We start from the raw sequence: 23,454 nt of genomic DNA, 5'->3' as shown, positions 1-23,454 counted from the left end.
ACTGAAAAACCGGCTTTAAATGAGATAGACAGTAACACGTCTTATCTTAAAGGCGGTAGGAAAATAACTGATGGGTCACAGGTAGCCGTGGGCATTCTGGGTATACATGCCCCGTGACCTGGTATAGATGCCATTAGTCCCTGGATCTCACAAGTGTAATTTTAATTCTACCGGTTTCCAGCTTGGCGCTAGTAAATCCTAATGTTAAGACCGAAGGTTTGTTTCGTGTATGAACAAAGTACTTTTTGGTAATGTTGAACTTTGCCGAACAATTTAAAATCTTCAAAGATAATACTAAGTTCATATAAATTTTGGTATGATAATTCCAATAATTATCAATTTTATTTATGTACAAATAATGTAGCCTACATAACTTGTGCCTGGTGCTGGGGAATAGACTGAGTGCGCAAAGGTTATGAAATGTGTAGAGATATACAGTATGGTAAGTAAATTAAAATTAAAAAGGTAATGAGTTTGTGTGTATGTCATAGGCTTTGATGTAAGTGATACCTCAGTTCTCTCTCTCTCTCTCTCTCTTAATTTTTTAAAAACACAATTCAGTCCTTCAGTGCTAACCAATTAGCCTTTACATTTTCTAGCAGCTGATCAGACATCAAAAGAAGTACAGTTGCCTGTGGAAAACTAGTGAAATCATATGACCATAAGATAATATCCATGGAGTAGATTTGGTCTGCAAGGTATTGTGTGTCTGGGGATTTGATTTGATGTGTGAAAGGCTGTAATAAAAGTAAGGTTTGTACTGAAAAGATAAAATATTTTTTAATTTCTTAAATTATGTTTATGATCAGTGCATTTTTTTGGGAGTAGCATATGTCCATATTTGGTTGTTAGATTAGATTGAGAAAAGTAATACTCACGTTTTGAATAAACTGTATAATAAAAATAACAAACAGAGAGTTTTATTGCAGTGTTGCTGGATGAAAGGGAAAATTAAGACTTAAATCTACAGTATAACAGAATTCTGTTTTGGCATTTGTCACTTAGTTGCATTTGTGATTAGCCTAATGTGATCACAAACAATAGCATACTTCAAGTGTGAAATTTACATTAATCTAAAGTCATGAATAAAATCTTCATTCTTCAGTTTTAATGTTTTGATCCATCATATTACTGTAGTTTAGTTCAGTTTATATAACCTTTATAGATGAGGTTATGACAGGCAGTTTTGAATTGCATAAATCAAAATTCTGTATGGGAATTTCTGTTTTACAGGCAGAGAAGATTGGACACATGACAGTAGCTTCTGCTGCATCTGATCTAGGGTGGACACATGAGAGAGTTAGTCGAACTTTAGATCATTTGCTGCGCATTGGTGTAGCTTGGCGTGATGATCAAGATCGGCCCACATCTTATTGGTTTCCAGCATTTTTTCAGCAATGTACATCTGCCGAGTAATGTCAGGAAAGATGGGTTTCAACAGATGTAAAAAAATAAATTTATATGTTTTCCATGCCCATCCATAATACGTACATTAAGGTGGATTAGTACTTTGTTACAGTTTTTGTATCGACTTGTATACGTAACCATGATACTGTACTGGATGGAAGAATGCTGCTTCTTCAGAATATATATTTATGAAAACTTATTTTAGAATCAGTGCCTTATGAGAGCATGTGCTTGAAATGGTTTATGTACTGGTACACGTATATGCATTATACTTGTAATTCAAAATTGATAAATGGCTAGATTTAAGTTTTTGCCCAAGTTGTTTTTTCTCATTTACAATATTTGTATTTTCAAGTTCTCCATGGCAAATACAGCACTGTATAATTGTATTTGCAGGAATGGTCTTGTAGTTTTTAGCAAATGTAGATGTATTCTTCAAGTCATAAGTTAGTTGTGTGCTGTTTTTTAAAGTACAGTATATTCATTCTTAGTGAACTTTTTCTGTGAATTGAATTGGGAATTTAGAGGAAATATACAATGGTGTTTTTCTTACTGACATTACAGGTCTGACAGGTATATTATCTTTTTGTGCTTTGGGAACTCACATAAATTTCCTTGTGTTGTACCTGTTGTGTATATAACTGTATATTCATAATTATTGATAACTTCTTTTGTTTGCCACATTTTTAGATTTCTGTTAATCTTATCTTCAAACATAAGGCTGGGAATTTTATACGAGTTCCCTAAAGTATAAAAAAATGTTCTTGCCAGACCAGTAATAGTCAGCAAGAAAAACACTGTTGTACATTTTCTCTGAATTCTCATTTCAGTGAGATGCACTGAGTCTTGATTTCATTGCATAAATCAAATTCCTCTGCATATCTGCAGCAAGTGTCAATTAAGTCACTGGAAACCTTGCACTGATGGGGAAATTAGAACCATATCATCCACTCAACAGGTTGCTTATTATTTCGTCGATAGTGCTTCTGATTGGAGGCGAGTTAAGTTTGACATTCAGGGCATCTGTACATATTAAACAGGCATGGAAAGAAAAATCACCCTTGCTGGAGCCAAAGCTGTACAACAACACATTACCCAATTTGACACAGAACTGCTGTGTGGAGAACCAGCAACAATATAAAATGCCAATGAAATAAAGAGAAGTGCCTATTCTTTGCAGCTTAAAGGGAAGCTTCAGTTAGTTTATTCTGTCAAATGCTTTTCTCACATCTACAAAACAAGAAAACAGGAGAGGCTGTAGATAGGTAATAGTTCAGCAATTCTTTCAGAATGCAGATGCAGGCATAGGTTGAGTGTTTTGCTTTAAATGGTTGTCAGTATTGTGTAGAATGAGAACTCTCACTAGAAAAACCAACTCAAGTATCCTCAACGCAATTGTAGTAATTGTAATCAGGCAATAATTGCCAGGGTCAGCCAGTATTTCACAAGACATAATGACCAAACATAGAATCTTTCCTTGCTGGAAAGCCATTAGATTTCATGGTTTTTTAATACGTGAAAGATGGACTAAAACTTTAATCATTTTAATGCAGTACAAAAGCATTGCAATGGGAACAGTTTGAAAGGATAGAGTGCTACGTTTTCATAATTGTAGCTGGTTTGGAGGGGAAATGAAAACAATATTTTCAACAGTTATTTACTGGAGAAATTATATCAAGAACTACCATTATCAGCTTTCTTAACTAGAGACCTTACTTTCACTGGGACATTCTATCTGATATTCCATTGTTATCTTTATAGAAATTAAATACAAATCTATAATGAAATATGGAATGACATTCTCTAGGCACTGAAATTTGATTTGGTCACTAGCAACAAATAACAGTACATCTCGGTTATATACTAGACCATAAAAATCCCCACACAAACACAAAATTCATGTAAACAAAAATACCCTATATCTGGCTGCTATGTTATTCATGAAAAAATGAAGTAATATGACCTTAAATCATTCAAATACAATTTCTTTTTTCTCTGATAATCCACACCTTAAATTTAAGGTTTTAACTAAATTATCTCTTAAGAGTGAACTTTATCATACCCAAGACTCTAGTTTATATTTTATCTTAATCTCTACACTGAATCACTATCATTGTACTATTCATTTATAAAAATAAAGTTGCTGCTTGCAAATTGAGTTCCTTGATAACAGACTTAGGCCCTTTATAAGTTAATTTTTTTTTTACTATTGTCTAATAAGGTGGTGGCTGTGGATAACCCATTCCTTGAGAATTTGCATGCATCATCTGTTGTTGTTGCTGCTGCTGTTGCTGCTGCTGCTGTTGTTGCTGCTGTTGTTGTTGCTGCTGCTGCTGCTGCTGTTGTTGTTGTTGCTGCTGTTGAACACTGTTTAAAGATAACTGAGACATAAGGCCTCCTCCCTGACCAGGTCCACCAGGACCTGTTTGTGTGGCATTGGTAGGTCCCCCTGCCATCATCATACGTTGCCTCATCATACTATTAGTACCAGGGCCCATACTCTGTTGCCTCGTTCCCATAGTCTGACCACCTCCCATGGCCTGCTGATTACCCATTGTTTGGCCAGGATTCATGCCTTGCTGACCTGGGCCCATGGGCTGCATACCAGCACGTGAATAGCCTTGATTCCCAGCCATCATACCCATGGTTCCATTGGCACTTGGTCCCTGTAAAAAATTAACCTTTAAACTACAAAAAAATATACCAACACATGCATCAAATCATATCTGACAACAACAAAAACCTATCTACAATACTTTCCCTGTCTAGTATGTAGAGTTTATAAAAATTTCATCAGACATATAATATTTAGTAACGATATTCATTGATACCTGAATAAAAAAAAATAAAAGGCATGTAAATTATATATAATCAAGAACAAATTAATTTACAAAATAAAATTCAGATCTTAACATCATAACTACACATGTACAGCAACTTAACAGATAAAGTAAGTCCAAAGGTCTGGCCTCCCAATAAATGATGAAATCCATTAAATGACAACAGCCCAAGACAGTAGTAAAGGTTACAGAGCACCCCAGAAATGATGCAGCAATCGTAGATTTTAAACTAAGCAGGTTAAAGTTAAGTATATCTTAATTTTACCACACCACTGAACTGATTAACAACTCTCCTAGGGCTGGATTAGATATTTTTACGTGGCTAGGAACCAATTGGTCACCTAGCAATGGGAACTACAGCTTATTGTGGGATCCAAACCACATTATATCGAGAAATGAACTTCTATTACCAGAAATAAATTCCTCTGATCCTGCGTTGGCCAAGCTGAGAATTGAACTTTGGACACCGGATTGGTAGCTGAGCAAGAAAACTACTCGTCCAATGAGGAACTGAGCAGGTAGGTACCACTTTGTATTGCACTTGGATACATCATCAAAAATGCAATACATTAAAATTCCAGCTGGGGACCTTATGTGGTTACAAAAGTCAGGTCTAGAGGGCTTAATAGGAAAAATGAAAGCAAACCTCAATAATAACTTTTTAAAACTATCAAAGCTTTCGATCCCTTCCCTGGGTTCATCTTTAGTCGAAAACTTTTGTATGGTTTTTAAAGTTTTAATACTGCTACCACCAGTATATTATTGTGGACCTTAAAGAACATATGTGCTCTCATAATTGAGATTTCTACCCAATTAATGACAAAAGTAACAAAAACAATCATAATTATAAAGAGAGTAATACAATAAAAACAACACCAATAACAATAATATTAACAGATAATGCATGTGGCACTTTAATACGTTGCAAAAACAGAGAATGGGTATATTCAGTAACTCAGGCCACCCCAGTGTGAAGGAAGATAAGGCCATTCATTAACTCATATTTCCCACAACTTGGATTTTCTTCTTACCTCCCCCTCCCTGCTTGGGATGCATCATGTAAGTGAACTGTTGCTGTTTCCCAGTCAGGTGATCTGACTAGACATAGTTCGCTTGACAATGATTTTTAAATTATCCAGGCAGTGAGTGCTGGTGAGGTATCTCAAAATGTTACTGTGAATAATAGTGATATGTCTCATGGAATCTTGGATGTAGTTCGTCCAAGGGGAACAACCATATAGTATGCTGTAGCAGTACGAGTAGCGCAGCAGCAGTTTGGTGTCTTGGAGACAAAAGGCAAATATTGCAATAATTTTGCTAGTTGCACATAGTTTACAATGCCCTCTGTTCCATGTCTGCCATATCTTTTAGGTCATCCATGATAAACGTACCTAAATACAGAAATTCGTGCACAGATTCCAGACAATTTTCAAGGAAAATTTGTGGTTCTGCAATAGTGTGGCGGGATCACAAGCGGGCTAAATCAACCCCACATAAATTTAACCAATCCAGCTGCCAAACTCGCCCTCAGTCACACTTTCCTCTTTACACCACGAAATACACACAGGACAACTGACCTACCTACACACAGGAAAAAAAAAACACAAACACATGTACTAACCCAACTCCAGATACTCAGGGCTATGCTGTGCTGTTCGCTGGTCGAGGTCACTGAGACCACCAACAACAAAGACCAACCAAGAACCGCAACCCCATAACTCAACAACATAACACCCAAGAACCACAACTCTAACACAACAACAAACAAGGATTACAACCACAACCCAACACTGCAAACAAACAAGGAACACAACCACAACTCAACAACAAGGAATACAACCACAACACAGCAAACAAACAAGGAACAGAACCACAACTCAACAACACAGCAAACAAACAAGGACTACAACCACAACTCAACAAACAAACAAGGAATACAACCACAACAAAAGACCACTGCACAAACAATCACTAACACAAAAAACAGCACAAAAAGGCAATACACACACCCACCAACAACACCAGGAAATCACAACAGCTCACCAACAACCACCCTCAACAGCTTACAACCACACCAAAAAACCACACTAGCTCCCCAACAACAACAACCCTCAACAACTCACACACAACTCAACAGAAACTCATAAGCACAACAAATCCAACAGCACAGGCACAACAACTCTAAAGCAAACAACATCAAACTCAACAACAACTAAACAACAAACTAATAACACACAACCTGACTGACTTTCAATGCCTTCAAAACACTTCACAGACCGCTACCGACACTACTGATCATCACGGGCTCTGTCTCAAGACTGACTCAAAACTCTGATCCATACAACTACGTAACTCCATATACACCACCAGACAACCCAGAACTCACCAACAGCTGATTCAATCGCTAACCATCCATCCACCAATTACGCCCTCTCTCTCTCTCTATCTCTGTCTTTCTCTCTCTTTAAGACGTTGTCAAATGGAACTCGCATAACTACTCCATAATAGTACTATTCTTAAGTGATATGGGGAGCAGCGACAAGCACTAGATCTTGGTTTCATTGCATATTTGTGGCAAATGCTGATTAGTCGCTGGAGACTTGGCACTGATGGGGAAATCAGAACCATATCGCTGGCACAAGAGAGATTGTTTATTGTTGTTTTGTTCACAGCATTCCATTGGAAGTGACTTCAGTTTGACATTCAGGGCATCTACAGTAATGTAGTCGTGCAAATTTGTACGACAATACGTTACATACTACCCTATTTGACACAGAATTGCTGTGTGGAGAACCAGCAATAGTATAGAATACCAATTAGATGTAGAGGTGTGCCTCTTTTGTGCAGCTTCAGGAAGAGTTTCAGGTACATAGTTTACTTTGTCAAATGCTTTTCTCACATCCACAAAACATAGAAATACAGGGGAGGCTGATGATAGGTAATAATTCAGCAATTCTTTCAGATTGTAGATGCAGGCATCAGTCGAGTGGTTTGCTTGTCCTTTCGTCTCCTACAGCCAATAAATAATACATTAAGGAATTAACATTCTTTAATAACAATGTTTAATTAAACTAATTTTGCCCTTTGATCAATAAAATAATTTGCATGACACATTTAGTGGGCCTTAATTGGACTTCTGATTTTCACACAATTAGCCTAGGTCTATTTTCAGCAGTGTACTCTCGGATACGTAACGTGAATGAATATTTAAAACGACAATATATATATATCAATCTGCTTTATTTTATTATTCCCATTATTCTTGTTTTAAGGGCCATGTTCTGTTTTCTTATCCCTTTCATAATTTACTCAGACCTAGCTATTCAAAATCAAACCAATATAATTCAGTCTTTTATTTTTTATCGAATTCCTTGCATATCATCCTGTTTCATCTAGACACGTTGGAAAGCTGTGGGAGTCAAAACTGATGAATGCACTAAGAAAGCTTACTTTCATTAAAGCTTTCTTGGGTTGACCTTTCTGTAGCTATTCATTTCTTCTAAATAGAAATTAATTAAAATTAGTTTCACATGTATGGCTAGACTTGCGACCCGACCATAAGTATATTATAAGTAGCTGAAAGGATAAGAAATATGAAAGATGACGTTCTTGTTTAGGACTATTTCACTTTTTTTTCTTAAAGAAAAACTGCTTTAATGAGCGGTTGCTCTTTGACAACTATAACAATCATACAGGGTGTAACACGAGTGTATACAAATATTTTGGGGAATGAGAGATAAAGTAACTCTGAACAGAAAATATTTTATAAACATTCATTTTAAGGCTTCCGTTGTTGGTGCGGGGAATTTTAAAATAACCGTTATCATTAGCGATGCTCTTGCACAATGGAATTCGTAGTGAGAAGTCGGATCAAGTCGCCTGAGATATGGAAGAGAGCGGTGGTGGCGTATAGGAGTGATGGAGGGATTAGCCCGATGTTAATAAAGCATCTCCCTATCATATGTATCATTTAGGCAATAATTGCCTTTCGCTCAGCGAGGGATGTTTCTTAGACCGATAAATGACACATTGACATTAGATTTCCATGCACATAACTACCTTCAACTTGATATTGAATTGATAATGTAAGGACTATGTTTATGCAATAGTACTACTAGTGATAGGTGTCTCCTATCTATTTGGTAATGTATATCAGGGGTTGTGATATGACGTTTTTTATCACTTTGTTTTGTTCACATCAATTTTGCTATATGGAAAATAGTTTTACACAATAACATACCATGATGTTCTAAAAATATCACTGACTGTTTTTAATGTCATTACATAAGATTTCTTCCATCTTTGAGAAGAAAAATAGATAAATAAGGCATGAATCGTGCATCAAGCAGGTGAATGAAAAATTATGAAACTCTGCCACCAGTTTTTTGAGCATGTGTAGCAGCAAACAATTGTTATTCTTACATATTCACTACCATTCAGACAAATTTTCTTTGGCCTATGTAACTTTGCACATCGTTCCATGCCTAAATTTTATGTATATTGATATTTTCTGGTGTAGTACGATGATTTTGAAATTATATTTACTGTACAGGTACAATAAATGTACTTCAGGATTGTACTTTTGCATAGAGTATATCTAAAATAAGGGTAGTTTAGAACGATGGGACACGTACGTACTTCCAAACAGAAAGCTAGGCTTGTTACGTCAAGTTCAACAGATCCTGGAGGATGGTTGCCATACTTTTTGCTTTGTCTAATTTATTGTACCATATTTCATTACAAGTTTAGTTGACTATGATCATCACATGTTATAACAGAACACAAGAGAATATTTTATCATTTTATCACTGTTTATGCTTCTCTAATCACCATAAAAAATATTAGAATCTGAATTTCATACATACATGGCAACTCTTGACATTCTCATCCCAGCCATAATGCCCTTGAATTCTTGTCCCCAGTGTGTGCATGTGTACGGTAGTACCTCAGACTTTGAACTTAATTTGTTCCAAAAGGCTGTTTGAAGTATTTGTTCGAAATATGAAACAAATATCCCCATAAGAAATAAAGGGAATCAGGATAATTCATTCCAGCCAACCCAAAAAGTTCCCCTTTTCCCATTTTTCTATTATTAATGTGTTCAAAAGTTAAATTAAGAGTGCAAAGTAATGAAACAGTATGTTATATGAAGTAAAATTTTCAAAATTTTCTTTTTCTTGTGTACGATTTACGAACTGTTTGGTGAAAATGATGCCCGGCTGGCTGGAAGATGGTTCCAAGTAATGGGGACAAGACCTTTGATACAGTGGAGTTTCCTCCACGAGGAATTCAAGGTTCGCCTCGAAACCTCCTGCCAAGCTTGGTCGATGAGTCGGATGCATATTACGATATCGAAATGCTCCTTCCAAAATTCATGCAAGGTGAGGTTTGTGGTATCGGTGATGTCGAAACATCTCTTGAAAAGATGTTTCGTATACAGCTTCTTGAAGTTCGATATCACTTGCTGGTCCATGGGCTGGAGGAGAGGGGTGGTGTTAGGCGGAAGATAAAGAACCTTGATAAACGAATACTCTGCCAGGATATCTTCCTCGAGGCCAGGAGGGTGAACAGGGGCATTGTCCAACACCAGCAGACATTTCAGAGGGAGGCGCTTCTCTTCCAAGAATTTCTTCACTGTCGGGCCGAAACACAGATTTACTCACTCGGTGAACAAAAGCCTCGTTACCCAGGCTTTCACATTAGCCCTCCACATCACTGGAAGCTTCTCCTCAAGCATTTTGTGGGCCTTGAAGACTCTAGGAGTCTCCGAATGATAGACAAGTAGGGGCTTCACCTTGCAAGCCCTACTGGTGTTCGAACAAAGTGCAAGCGTAAGCCTGTCTTTCATAGGCTTATGCCCGGGTAGCTTCTTCTCTTCCTCCGTGATGTACGTCCGATGAGGCATATTTTTCCAAAAAAGGCCAGTCTCATCACAGTTGAAGACTTGCTGAGAACTGTAGCCTTCATTGAGGGTCATCTCGTTGAACGTCTTAATAAAGGCTTCAGCCGCTTTCGTGTCCGAGCTGGCCGCCTCCGCATGCTGCACCACCGAATGGATGCCAGTCCGTTTACGGAATTTTTCGAACCAGCCATGACAAGCCTTGAACTCTGGGGTTGGCGTTGATGTCCCTTCACCTCCATCGTCTTCAGCCTGGGCAGTCAAATCGCCGAAAATAGCGCTGGCCTTGTGGTAGATTCCCGTCTCTGTTATCGCATCGCCAGCGATTTCTTTGTCTTTTATCCAGACAAGAAGAAGCCTTTCCATTTCATCGTGCACGTGGGTCCTCTTGCTGGACAAAATAGTGACGCCCTTGGAAGGTGTAGCTGTTTTGGTGACATCCTTCTGCTTAAGGATGGTGCCTATTGTCGACGGATTTCAGCAGTATTCCTTGGCGATCACACTCAACCGCATACCAGCATCATACTTTTAATTATTTCCATCTTTGTCTCCAAAGAAGCATCCTCTTCTTTCCGTGAATTTCAAGTTTCATGGGACCCATGACTACCTACATACTGTACGTAATTATGTTATGTAGTACGTATATGTATGTAGTAAAGTTCTCACACAACATGATAAAGTATACTACAACGAAATCACTAACGAATTTACGTTAATAAACGAAATCGTATAAAACAAACGAATACCATGTGCGTACGATACCGATGATGCCGTGAAGTGGCCGAAGAAGCACGCCGCTACGTAGATGCATCATGGGAGAATTGCTGACCAATAGGAGAGAAGGATCTCATGGCAGTGACTAACATCAGGAACCAATGGGAGAGCGGGAGGATGGTGGCGAGTCTATTCAGTTGGCGGTGTACGAGTTTTAAAATTGTTATCGGTGGTCCGGGCGAATCTTGGACTTTACAGCAACAACCTTTCGTATCTTGAACAATTTTCATATGTAGAGCCGCAAAATCTTCATATTTGCTTTTGTATCTCGAGTTTTTCGTAAGTTGAGCCTTTCATATCTCGAGGTACCACTGTATAATGAGTATATTACGAAAGTTTATATGAAACTGAGCATACAGTACTGATAATAGGCTGCATAGGGTTATTTTCTTTGTGCATTTTGACTAATCCGTACAGGTAAGGTAGCGAAGGAAATTTGACTGACAATTTGCCTAGTAGTTCTGTTTTATCTTTATGGATTTTTTCGCTGTGCTATTAAAGTTTTTATCAGTACTGTTGGCTCAATTTCATATAAACTTTTGAAATTATCACTAAGATATTGTCCCCATTACTTGGAACCATCTCCAATTCTCATATATAAAATTCTCAAGATTTAGTTGCTAAATTAAACAAAATTACTCTTTGCCCCACTGATAGATTTGTTAGTTTTGATGCATTTTTTTTTTTTTTTTTTTTACTAAAGTCCCTATAGACTCTTTTAGAATATCATAGTAATGAACTAACTCAACATGAATTACCTCTACCTGTAAGTCACATTAATTCACTCACTAGGTTGTGCATTTGTAATTGTAAGTTTATATTCAATGGTGAACTTCATCAACAAATATTTGGTATGGCAATGGGCAACCCTTTATCACCACTCCTCTCAAACTTGTACTTGGAATTCTTTGAAAAACGCTGCTTACCTAATATCATTTCTGGAATTTACCTGTGTCGCCCAGTGAAATGTATCTATAACACTCATTTCTAGGTATAAATAAATGCTAAATATACCAGGGAAAAAAAGCCAATGGAATGCCAGTTATTACCTCTGGATCGATCACCCCCAAAGGGTGTCGGTATAGCAACAGGGGCGAGTGGAAGCCACTTATCACAGATACTTTACCCAATATCTTTCTCCTCTCTCAAAATCCCCCGCCAGAGAGGTGCCGTTACAATGACCACTTTTCGCTCGCCACCGCTACCTCTGCCAAGAAACAACATTCCTTCATAGCACTCGCTACGTGAACAGCTTTATTTTTCGCTGTTACCCTTTTCAATAATTTGGTTTAAGATTTGTGTTAATATGTCTTCTGATCTTCAAGAAGCATCTTCATCTAAGTTGAGTATAATTTTATTGACTTTGAACGCGGTTAGACACCAGTTTGTCCTTATTTGAGAAGTTGTTAGTTGAGATGTTTACATGTTACGTATGTGGAAGGAACCCTCATCCAGGGAACCGGCATGTTTACATTAGGTACTGCGTTTCTCAGTCTTCTCAATTTATATTTTCTATTTCTTATTTTTCGATGATTATCTTAAATTCACCACTATTGCACATCACAGTAAGCGCTACTGTTGTCATGAAATTTTACCATTTTGCTCCTGTTCGGTATCAATAGGCTTATGTATTATGGTTTAACCCTTACATTTTTGGCCTTTTTAGAGGGTTTCCCTCATTAGTCATCGTCCTTCATGAGCGATTTAGTTCCCTCACGAAAGTGTGGTTTTATTTCATTTTAATGTGTGAGTAGTGTGTTGGAAGCGAGCTAGGCTGGCTAGCCTAGTACTTCGCCAGTTATTATTTTGGAGATAAAGGAAAGCCCTCTTCCATCCGATATGCTCATGCATGTTGTGTATGTGGTAATTTTTTGTATTATCTTGTTTTAATATTATATTGGTATACTAATTTTTTATTGATGAGGTTAGTTTGGAAGTCCCACACGATTTACCAACCCTAGCCTACCTGACCAGATCGATGAGATTTTGGAGGGTAGGCTAGGAGTTTGAGAGTGCTACTCACTACCCATAGTTGGTACTAGTCCTGGCTACCTGACCAGACCGATATTTGGTTTTGGAGGGTGTTCCATCACTAGAGAGTTCCTCTCTTGTTACGTAAATGTAGGTGCTAGATCTGTCTAACCTGACCAGGTCGATACGTTCAATTTTGGAGGGTTAGGTTAGGCTCTAGTGTCCTTTTTCGTAACGTACTAGTATGCGTTATCCTAGCCTACCTGACCAGATCGGTGTATCCGATTGTGGAAGGTTAGGCTAGGCTTGCAGATGGGCTTGCCCCCTTTTTTCGTCGGTATTTCCAATACTTCTTTATCGATAAAATTTTTGCAAGTATAGCCTTGGCTGTTACCTCCTTTAGGGTGTCAATTGGCAGTCCACCTTCTATCCCTTTAGTTGTAGGCTACTTCACGGCTTCTCGGAGGGTGGTAATCACCTGACCGGTTGCTGTTGCCAGGCGATTACAAGTCTTCCTTTCTCCTCCGAGCTTTTCCATCAGTGTCCTTCAAAAAGGGAGTTTTATGAGACCTCCGGACAGCAGCAAAAAGGTAGGAAGAGGCCCAGGAAGTATCTGTCTTTCCAGGCTCCTCAGACACAGATGGTGATTCAGGCAGTCCCAGTCTCCCAGATTGGTCAACCTTCGACCTCTAAAGCACGACCACAGCAACAATTAGTGTTGCTGCAGAGTCAACAAACTCAACAGTCCTTGAGTTCGGCTGCTTTCGTGACGTCCCCGGCCTTCAACGCTTCGTTTGAAGCACAAGGGGCGTTTCGAGGCTATAACCAAAATGCAAGAGGAAGCAGAGCAAGAGGTGCTTACCGGTACAGAGCTGGCTCCAGAACTCCCTCCAGAGGCAGAGGTTCCAGAGGAGGCAGAGGAAGTAAGACCTCATCCAATCTATGAGCCTCTCCAGGTAGGCGGGAGATTGTACCTCTTCCGGGACCATTGGACCTTCAGTTTGTGGGTCCACAGTATTGTATCAAAAGGTCTGGGGTGGAGATGGATAAAAGGGCCTCCTACACCAGTCAGATTCCACCAAATTCCAACAACATACCTCCTAGACTATGCCAAAGACCTTCTTCAAAAAGAGGGCAATAAAGAGAGTCAGACACCTGAAATTTCAGGGACGTTTCTTCACCGTGCAAAAGAAGGACACGGACAAACGAAGAGTGATTCTGGACTTGTCCCGTCTCAACTCATACATTCAATGCGACAAGTTCTGCATGCTAACCGTCTTGCAGGTGCGGACCTTACTTCCCCGTGGAGTCGTCACCACCTCTATCGATCTTACAGATGCTTATTATCACGTCCGATAGCGAGAAACTTTTCTCTCTACCTAGGCTTCAAACTAGGAAGACAGGCTTACTCGTTCAGTCTTGCCATTCGGGCTTAATACAGCGCCCAGAATATTCACCAAACTAGGAGAGACAGTAGTTCAGGAACTAAGAGCTCAGGGGGTTACACTAGTAGCTTACCTAGATTAGATTAGATTATAAAATTTTTGGCACATAGCCAAGCGCCGGAGCTTACCTAGACGATTGGCTCATTTGGGCACTCAACGACAAAGAATGTCGCAGTGCAACAGCCAAAGTCATAAAATTTCTAGAGTATCTGGGATTCCAGATAAACAAGGAAAAGTCCCATCTCATTCCGGCGTCTCGCTTTCAATGGTTAGGAATTCAATGGGATCTAATCGCACACAAACTATCTCTTCCACCAACCAAATGCAAAGAGATAGCGAAAGCTACGAGACAATTTCTCAAGAACAAACGGGCGTCTTGTCGTACCCAAGAAAGAGTCCTAGGTTCTCTTCAGTTTGCTTCAATAACAGATCTTTTATTGAAAGCTAGACTGAAGGACATAAATCGGGTATGGCGGAGAAGAGCCAACAGCAGACTCAGAGACAAAATCTCCTTGATTCCGCTGATACTAAGGAAAAGACTTCGTCCATGGACGACAGTCAAGAGTCTTTCCAAATCAGTACTGCTCCAATTTCCCCCGCCGTCTCTGGTAGTCCACACAGACGCCTCTCTGAGCGGATGGGGGGGCTATTCTCAGTACAAGAAGGTTCAAGGAACATGGCCGACAGTATTCCGCCAGTTCCATAACAACATCTTAGAAGCAATGGCCATTTTCCTGACCCTGAAACGACTAGCTCCGGCCAGGAATATTCATATCAGACTAGTCCTGGACAGTGCAGTGATAGTTCACTGCCTAAACAGAGGAGGTTCCAAGTCGAGCCACATAAATCACGTGATGAAAGCAATCTTCTCGTTGGCAATGAGACATCATTGGCACCTGTCGGCTACTCACCTGGCAGGAGTACGGAATGTCATTGCGGATTCACTGTCCAGGAAAACTCCGCTGGAATCAGAGTGGTCCTTAGACACAAAGTCATTCAATTGGATTTGCCTACAAATACCGGGCCTTCAGGTAGACTTGTTCGCCACGGAGTCCAACCACAAACTTCCATGTTATGTGGCTCCCAATTTGGGTCCTCTAGCTCACGCCACAGATGCGATGTCCATAGACTGGAACAATTGGCAGAAGATTTACCTATTTCCGCCAATAAACCTTTTGATGAAAGTTCTACACAAACTCAAGATCTTTCAAAGGGCGGATAGCTCTGGTAGCACCCAACTGGCCAAAGAGCAATTGGTTTCCTCTTTTGCTAGAGTTGAAACTCCGTCCCAGACGGACCCCCAACCCAAAACTGACTCAAACAGTACAAACTCGGACTGTGTCAGCTTCCTCAAGAATTCTGAATGCCCTAACTTTATGGACTTCATGAAGTTTGCGGCACAGAAAGGTGCTAATATTGATCCACTAAACACATTATTCGTGGAATCAGACAAAAGAGAATCGACACTCCGGCAGTATGATTCGGCAGTGAGGAAGTTAGCCATCTTTCTAAAAGAATCAGATGTTCAGACAATGACCACGAATCTGGCAGTTTCATTTTTTAGAACTCTGTTCGAAAAAGGCCTAGCTGCTAGTACCATTACTATGACTAAATCTGTCTTAAGGAAAATATTTCAGTATGGCTTTAATATTGACTTAACAGATTCATACTTTTCGTCTATCCCTAGAGCATGTGCTCGTCTGAGACCAGTAAACCGGCCTCATACGGTCTCTTGGTTTTTAAATGACGTACTCAAGTTAGCTTCAGATACTGATAATGAATCATGCTCATATATAACCCTTCTCAGAAAAACATTATTTTTACTGAGCCTGGCCTCAGGTGCCAGAATATCTGAACTGTCGGCTCTCTCTAGAGAACCTAATCATATTGATTTCCTCCCGTCAGGAGAAGTTCTGCTTTCTCCAGATCTGAAATTCTTAGCAAAGAATGAAGACCCTCAGAACAGGTGGCCTCCGTGGAAGATTGTCCCTCTTCCACAGGACCCATCATTATGTCCAGTTATTACATTGAAATCTTACCTTGACAGAACTTCTAATAAGTCTTCAGGTCCTCTTTTTATTATAGAGCATGGTGGAACCATTTCCTTGAAGGCCATCAGACAACAAATTCTTTATTTTATTAAACAAGCTAATCCGGATTCAGTTCCTCAGGTTCATGATATCCGAGCAGTAGCTACCTCAGTTAATTATTCTCATCATATGAACTTCGATAATCTCAAAAAGTATACGGGTTAGAAGTCTCCGACAGTATTTAAACGCCACTATTTTAAGTCTCTAGAGGCCCTTAAATATTCTGCAGTGGCTGCTGGGAACATTGTCTCCCCTGATACAGCCTAATTATGTATTTTGTAATGTATATTGTTAATTATCATTGATTTTGCCTTTAATTACCTTTTGGTACTCCCTCTCACCTACCTGCCTCGCTTGTATTCCCTCCCTTTTTGCTTTTTTGTCACGGACTGGATTGCTTATTAACCCACTCCTGTGCTTGTACATAATTCATTATTTCAAGTGTTATTGTATTCATTACCTGTGCTGATTTTCCTGGTGATGGTATGAACTTGGTCATATATGGTTATATGTTATTTGCTTCTTATATTTTGTATCCCCTAACTTGGATCATTAAAACAATGATTGTTAAGAAAAGTTTATTTTCTCCTATAAATTTTTTTTTTTTTTGCTCTCAGTTTACCAAGCTTGTATGGCCAATTCTTTGTTACTATTTCACTGGGCGACACAGGTCAATCCCAGAAAAGGGATTTTGACAAAGGAAAAATCTATTTCTGGGTGAAGACCTGTGTCGCCCAGTGAACCCATCCCTCTTTTTTCCTTTCCCCACCCATTAGCTGGCCCAAACTTGGGTGCTTATTCAGGAATGACGTTTCTTGGCAGAGGTAGCGGTGGCGAGCGAAAGGTGGTCGTTGTAACGGCACCTCTCTGGTAGGGGAGGGGGGGGGGGGGGGGGGGGGGGAGAGATTTTGAGGAGAGAGAGATACTGGGTAAAGTATCTGTGATAAGTGGCTGCCATTCGCCCCTGTTGCTATACTGACACCCTTTGAGGGTGATTGATCCAGAGGTAATAACTCTGGCATTTCATTGGCTTTTTTCTCTGGTATATTTAGCATTTATTTATACCTAGAAATGAGTGCAATAGGTACATTTCACTGGGCGACACAGGTCTTCACACAGAAATAGATTTTTCCTTTGTCAAAATCCCTTTTATATTCCTGTAAAGTGGTATAGATATGTTGATGATATTTTAGCTGTTCTGCCTGCTGATATTGATTTAAATTATTTACTCTCTAAATTAAATAACCAGGTACCATCGATTAAGTTTACTCTAGAATTGGGAAAAGACAACTGCCGAGGCCTTTCTTAGATGTTTTGATACATAGATAACCATTTCACTGTAAATTCAGTATTTATAGGAAACCAACCAACATTTCTATTCAGGCCTCCATCTTAACATCAAAATATAAATTTTTTCTTCTAAATATAAATTTTTTCTTCTATGTTTTTACGAGCATTGCGTATTGTCAGTCCCCAATATTTGGATCAAGAAATTGAATGCATACGAAAAATAGGGAAAGATTTATGTTATCCTTCACATATATTAGGTATTTACTATAATAAAGCCCATAAAAAGTTTTATAGTGTAAGTAACACAGAGAAAGAATATTCTAAGAACATTCTCAGTTTGCCTTATTTTAACGGATTTGTTTTTCCTATAATAACACACTAAAAGGAATGTTAATAAAAAAATGGCCCTAGGGAAAGAAACAACATAATATATAAAATTCCATGTATGGACTGCCCCTCCTTTTATCTCGGACAGTTGAGCAAGGACTTAGAAGTAAGATTAAAACAGCATAAATATTCTGTCAAAACTGGGCAAACATCCAATGCAATATTCATTCATTTAAGTGAAAAAACCACTGGATAAATCGGATTGGTAGTTCAGTAATTGCAAGATGTCTTATCACAAAATCTTTTAGAATCTGCCATAACACAACTTATTTCCCATTGTAATTTTAATATTAGTCATGGCCTGTTTCATTTAGACCCTTGTATTTGTAACATGTTTAAGAATGAACTCAAAGATATAATTACAGACTTGAATACAAATTAGTTGCCTTAGAGATATTTTCTTTGTATATGTATGCTTAATATGTTTTGCGAATAAGTTTATGTTTACCAAAGATCTGAATGTGGTCAGCTGCTGCCCTGTATAATCCTTTAATTGTCTTGTCCCTGTGTCTGAGCAGTTGGACTTAATCTTTTTGTTCTTAAATTGCACCCATGTTTATGCTTGTTTGGAAACCTTACTCACTCTCCAGGTGTGTTGGATTCTAGGTACCAATCTCCTTATAATCCCTATCTCATATATACGACCTTTCCTGTACTCTCAATTTCTCATTTAAGTAAGTTTGTCTACTAAGTAAAGGATGTTGAGTCAAAAGATCTTGTAGAAACTCCATTGTTTATCTTTCCTTTGTGGCTTATACCTTTATTTATGGATTTATCATGTTCCAAACCTTCGTGATTTAGTTATACATAAATACAGTGGTCCCCCTGTATTCACAAGGAATGTGTACCAGACCCCCCCAAGAATAGTTAGAACCCACGAATAGTTGGAACCCCTATAAAAACGCTAAAAACAGCCTATTTTGTTAGTTAAAACTCAAGAAAAATCCACTAAAAATGTTTATACCCTTTTTTTTAATAGTTTTATCACAAAAAGTGCATTTTATGATGAAATTGATAAAAAAAACTAGGAATCTGTGGATATTTCTCATAGAAAAATACTGCGAATGTGCGAATTTTCCGCGAATAATGCAGGGAAACATTCCCGAGAGAAATCTGCGAATGTGTGAGTCCGCGAATCCGGAGAATGCGAATACAGGGGGTCCACTGTACATACATACATACATACATACATACATCTAGTGCAACTTCCCCAAGGAAAAGTGAATGTGTTCCACAAAATTCCACGGCAAACTGGACATGGAATTGAGAAATGCATAAAACCCCCGGGGTGGGGGGGATTGTAATTGCCAGGATGAGCTGCATCCTTTAGCTTGTTTCTTTATTATATAATGGTATTAATTGAACTAAAAGTAGAATGTGATTTTGACAGAAGCAAGTAAGATTACTTTAGAATTGTTTTGTGTGATGTGAATTAGGGTCCCAATTATATAAATATGATCAGCTGTAGAATCATGAATAATGCTGTGTAAATCACCTAGAATCATGCAGAATTGCTAAAAATTATTGTTATTTTCTCAGGGCATATAAACACAACTTATTAAGATCTTAGCATACCCTAATATCACGTGAAGACTCGGCAATCTATCATGCCTATAGGTCATCACATTCACTATATTGTTCAAAGTTTTGTGCAAAAAAAAGAAAGACCCCTTTTGTAATCTGTAACTTTCATCAATGAGGTTGAGAAAGCTCTTAAGTCCATGCACTGCATTGCAGGTATCAAGGTCATGAGGCTAAATGAGTGTTTAATGATGCCTTTGAAGTTTTTGCATACCATGTTTAGAAGAGGAATGTTCCATTTGAGAGCAAAAAATTCCCATGAAATTATATATAATGTATCTATGACTACTAACAATGTTGAGAAATGAATGAGTTGCTCTCTTGGTTGGATGAGGGGTTGGCCTGCAGGGATGGCCAGTCACTTGCTGTGGGAGGTTGGATGGTACTTGCGGTAGAATGTGAGCCTACACCTATAGCCATGCAAAGGGTGTCAGACAGCTCCCGGGTGTGGGTGTGTATGTATGTGTAAGTGTGTCTCAGAGTAGGTTACATCTTGAGACTTATATTAGGACCAAAATTCTCACCTTCGAGAATGCTGAAGCGACAAAATAAGCCGTTAATCCTGAAAGCCACTTGATGTTTAATTTTGCATGGCAGATAGGAGGGTCAGAGTCTTTAAGCACAAATTTTGAATCACGATGTGACATCCCATCGTGAACATCCCTTCTTAAGTTTCAGGTGAGGTGACTCACGCTTGTAGGGGTTCAGTCCAGCAGGCAAGCAAGAAGCTCGTCTTTTTCTTACTGGCTTGAGTCTGTCATCTGCCTAACCCATCATGATCATTATCATCATCATCAACCATGGGGGATTGTGGGGGAGGGATAGGGTTGGAAGACTCATGAGGGCTGGTGATCTTGACTGAGGAGTTATCTTCCACCGGAAGCACTAGGGAGGAAGGGGAGGTTAGGAATTCATTGGTCCCTTATGATAAGTCTACAGGTGATGTGGATGCTTCATTCATGAGGGAGAGGGCTTTTTCCACTTGGGTGGGGGTTATGGTTGCCTCAACCTCACATCACAACCCCATTTCTCTACTTGTTGGAGAGAAAGACTGCTATTTGTTTCCACAGTTTTAAGACTGTTGACTGATTCCTATACATGGTCCTTTGATCATGTCCATGATCCATAAAAATTATTTGTTTCCTCAATTTTTATCTAGAAAAACTTTGCTGCTTGGAAAGTATTTTCTGCTGTATGACACATAGCAGGCTTGCTTAAATCAGCAGGTTCCTTTGGAGGCAGATTGTAAGGGTCATCAGCATAGATTCTCACCCTGCCCATTCTTGGCCACGTAGTGTTACTATAAATGATATTTTTTTGTGAGAAGATAAGCTTTTCACAGATTACTCTCAAGAGAATGTATTCTGGTATATCAGATCTTTGTATTCTGCACATGCAACGTTAATTTCCTCCTTGGTAAAGGCGGCTCTAATTACATGTAAAGTAGCAACATTGGAATGGTTCAATTTGTATTGTATAAAGTAAAGACAATTTGTTCATGGATATGGAACCTGCGTTAGGTACAGGTACCGTTAGGTGCCAGGGTCACTGGCGCACCATTTGTAGGTTGGTCAGATGATATTCTTGTGGTAAGGGGAAGGCCAAGCACTAATACATACACTGCACTATTGTACCCATTTTCTAGGGCCAATAGACCTCAAGAAGCTTGAACTTGAAAGATTTTGAAGGCACTGATTGAAGCAGAATGCAGATTAATATATCAGCAATTACACACCAATATCTGGCTTACACACTGGGTATTATGTAGACACTATTAACACAAGAGAGAGAGAGAGACTCTCAATAACCTGAAAATACTAATAGCACAGTAATTTATACACACACCCAAAGTAAATTCCATTTTTAAGTGGGAAACTCACATTTCATGATATTAGAAAGGACCTTTTCAAAACTGCTTTCTCATAGAATACACTTGCCTTTACTGTGGAACTTTTGTGTTGTGCAAAAACTTCATTACTTTCTTAAAGAAAAAAAAAATGCTTGTCAATAAGGTAGGTATAACAAAATTGTAAATTCCTAAAGTTGAGTGAATTTTTGTTTAATAATTTAAAATATATGTAAAAATGAAATTAAGAGACACTAACCTGTATATACTGTGGCCGTTGAACCAACTGGGACTGCGCCATGCTCTGACCTATGTAACCTGTTGGCTGTTGCTGTCTCATTCCCATCATGGCTGGATTACCCTGATAACCACCTTGGTAGCCTTGTCCCATCATACCAGGCCCTCCAGGACCTCCTGGAACTGTAGCTCCACCAGGACCTGGACCCTGATTCATCATCTGACCACTAGTCATAGGCCCTTGCTGATATGAACCATATTGGGCCATACCACCCTGACCAGGACCCTGAGGTCCTCCAGGAGGAGGGCCACTAGGACCAGCTGTCCCCATAGCTGAGTACATCTGACCCTGGCCTGGCATTCCTTGGGGCATGCCAGCTTGCATAGTTCCAGTGTTACTGTACATAGGTGCTTGTTGAGGTAAAGTTGGTCGCAAACCAGACCTAAAATGAATGGTCAACATCAATTAAACCAACAAAAATCGATGTTACAGATTTTCCTAGCCAATTTATAATTTTCTTATGCTTTTACCAGTTATACAAATTCAAGGAATCCTAAACAAATAATTTTTTTTAAAGCCAGAGCCAACTGTACATACAGTTAAGTAATATAGATTAACATAACTAATTATACAAGATACAACTCATGAAACTGTTGTATAGCATAAACAATCATTTATCATGCAACTTCATGAGGGATGATTTTTACCTGATTTCAAAGGGTTACAGCATATGCAAAATACAAAATCATAAAATGTGCATAACATTCCCACCAATGCTGCCTAAGAGGGCAAGCTATAGTATACCCATTGAAACAAATAAGCTATGAGTCACATGTAAAAGTAATTATTATAGGCTTTCAACATACAGAACAGTGTACTATGATAGACTACATTTAAAAAATATTTATATGAGAAAGTAAAAAAGATAACACAAAATAAACATTGAAAATACTTATTTTATTACCAACATACACACTACTTGTATTTTCAGGATGTTATCAACCTGATAATACATGGAAAGTAGAAGTTTTTATGTCAGATAACTCATTTTTAACATGAATTTATTAGATTATGTAAATAAATTATATTTGTAAAGCTATTTTTCTAACATTTTTTTTCCAAGTAAATTGCTATTCATATTCACAACAGAGGGACAGGCGTGAAATAAGTAGACAAAAGATAGAGAGATAACAGAATATGAAAGAAAATGCTCCCTAGTTGGTGATAGTACATACTTCAAAATACGAATTTTCATGTTAAAACTGATTATGGTATAGCTAACATAATAGGCAGTTCTAAGCATTTTTTTTTTTTTAGAGATTTTGAGTATTTGCAGATTCTAGCTATTCAAGGGGAGTCTGGAATGCATCATACACACACACACACACACACACACACACACACACACACACACACACACACACACACACATATATATATATATATATATATATATATATATATATATATATATATATATATATATATACATATACATATACATAAACATAAACATATACATACACACACACACACACACACACATATATATAGCATATATATATATATATATATATATATATATATATATATATATTATAATCTATATATATATATATATATATATATTATATATACGTGTATATATACGCTGTATATACGTATATATATATATGTATATATATC

General features: G+C 38.3%; 2 protein-coding genes across 2 annotated transcripts in view; one reads left to right on the top strand and one right to left on the bottom strand.

Moving 5' to 3' along the window:
* LOC135217786 (vacuolar-sorting protein SNF8-like) overlaps positions 1-3,561 on the top strand; it is a 106,666-nt gene extending 103,105 nt beyond the window's left edge. The window contains exon 6 of the mRNA XM_064253815.1: positions 1,234-3,561. Coding sequence (XP_064109885.1) covers positions 1,234-1,416 — 183 coding nt within the window. The 3' untranslated portion in view covers positions 1,417-3,561. The remainder of the gene's footprint in view (positions 1-1,233) is intronic.
* LOC135217784 (mediator of RNA polymerase II transcription subunit 12-like protein) overlaps positions 3,051-23,454 on the bottom strand; it is a 375,610-nt gene continuing 355,206 nt past the window's right edge. Inside the window, 2 exon segments of the mRNA XM_064253813.1 lie at positions 3,051-4,073; positions 21,790-22,210. Of these exon segments, the coding sequence (XP_064109883.1) occupies positions 3,621-4,073; positions 21,790-22,210 (874 nt within the window). The 3' untranslated portion in view covers positions 3,051-3,620.

Source organism: Macrobrachium nipponense, chromosome 7 (assembly GCF_015104395.2).
Source record: "Macrobrachium nipponense isolate FS-2020 chromosome 7, ASM1510439v2, whole genome shotgun sequence".
NCBI lineage: Eukaryota > Metazoa > Arthropoda > Malacostraca > Decapoda > Palaemonidae > Macrobrachium > Macrobrachium nipponense.
The sequence above is the reverse complement of the archived record's forward strand: the minus strand, read 5'-3'. Positions and strand labels throughout refer to the sequence as shown.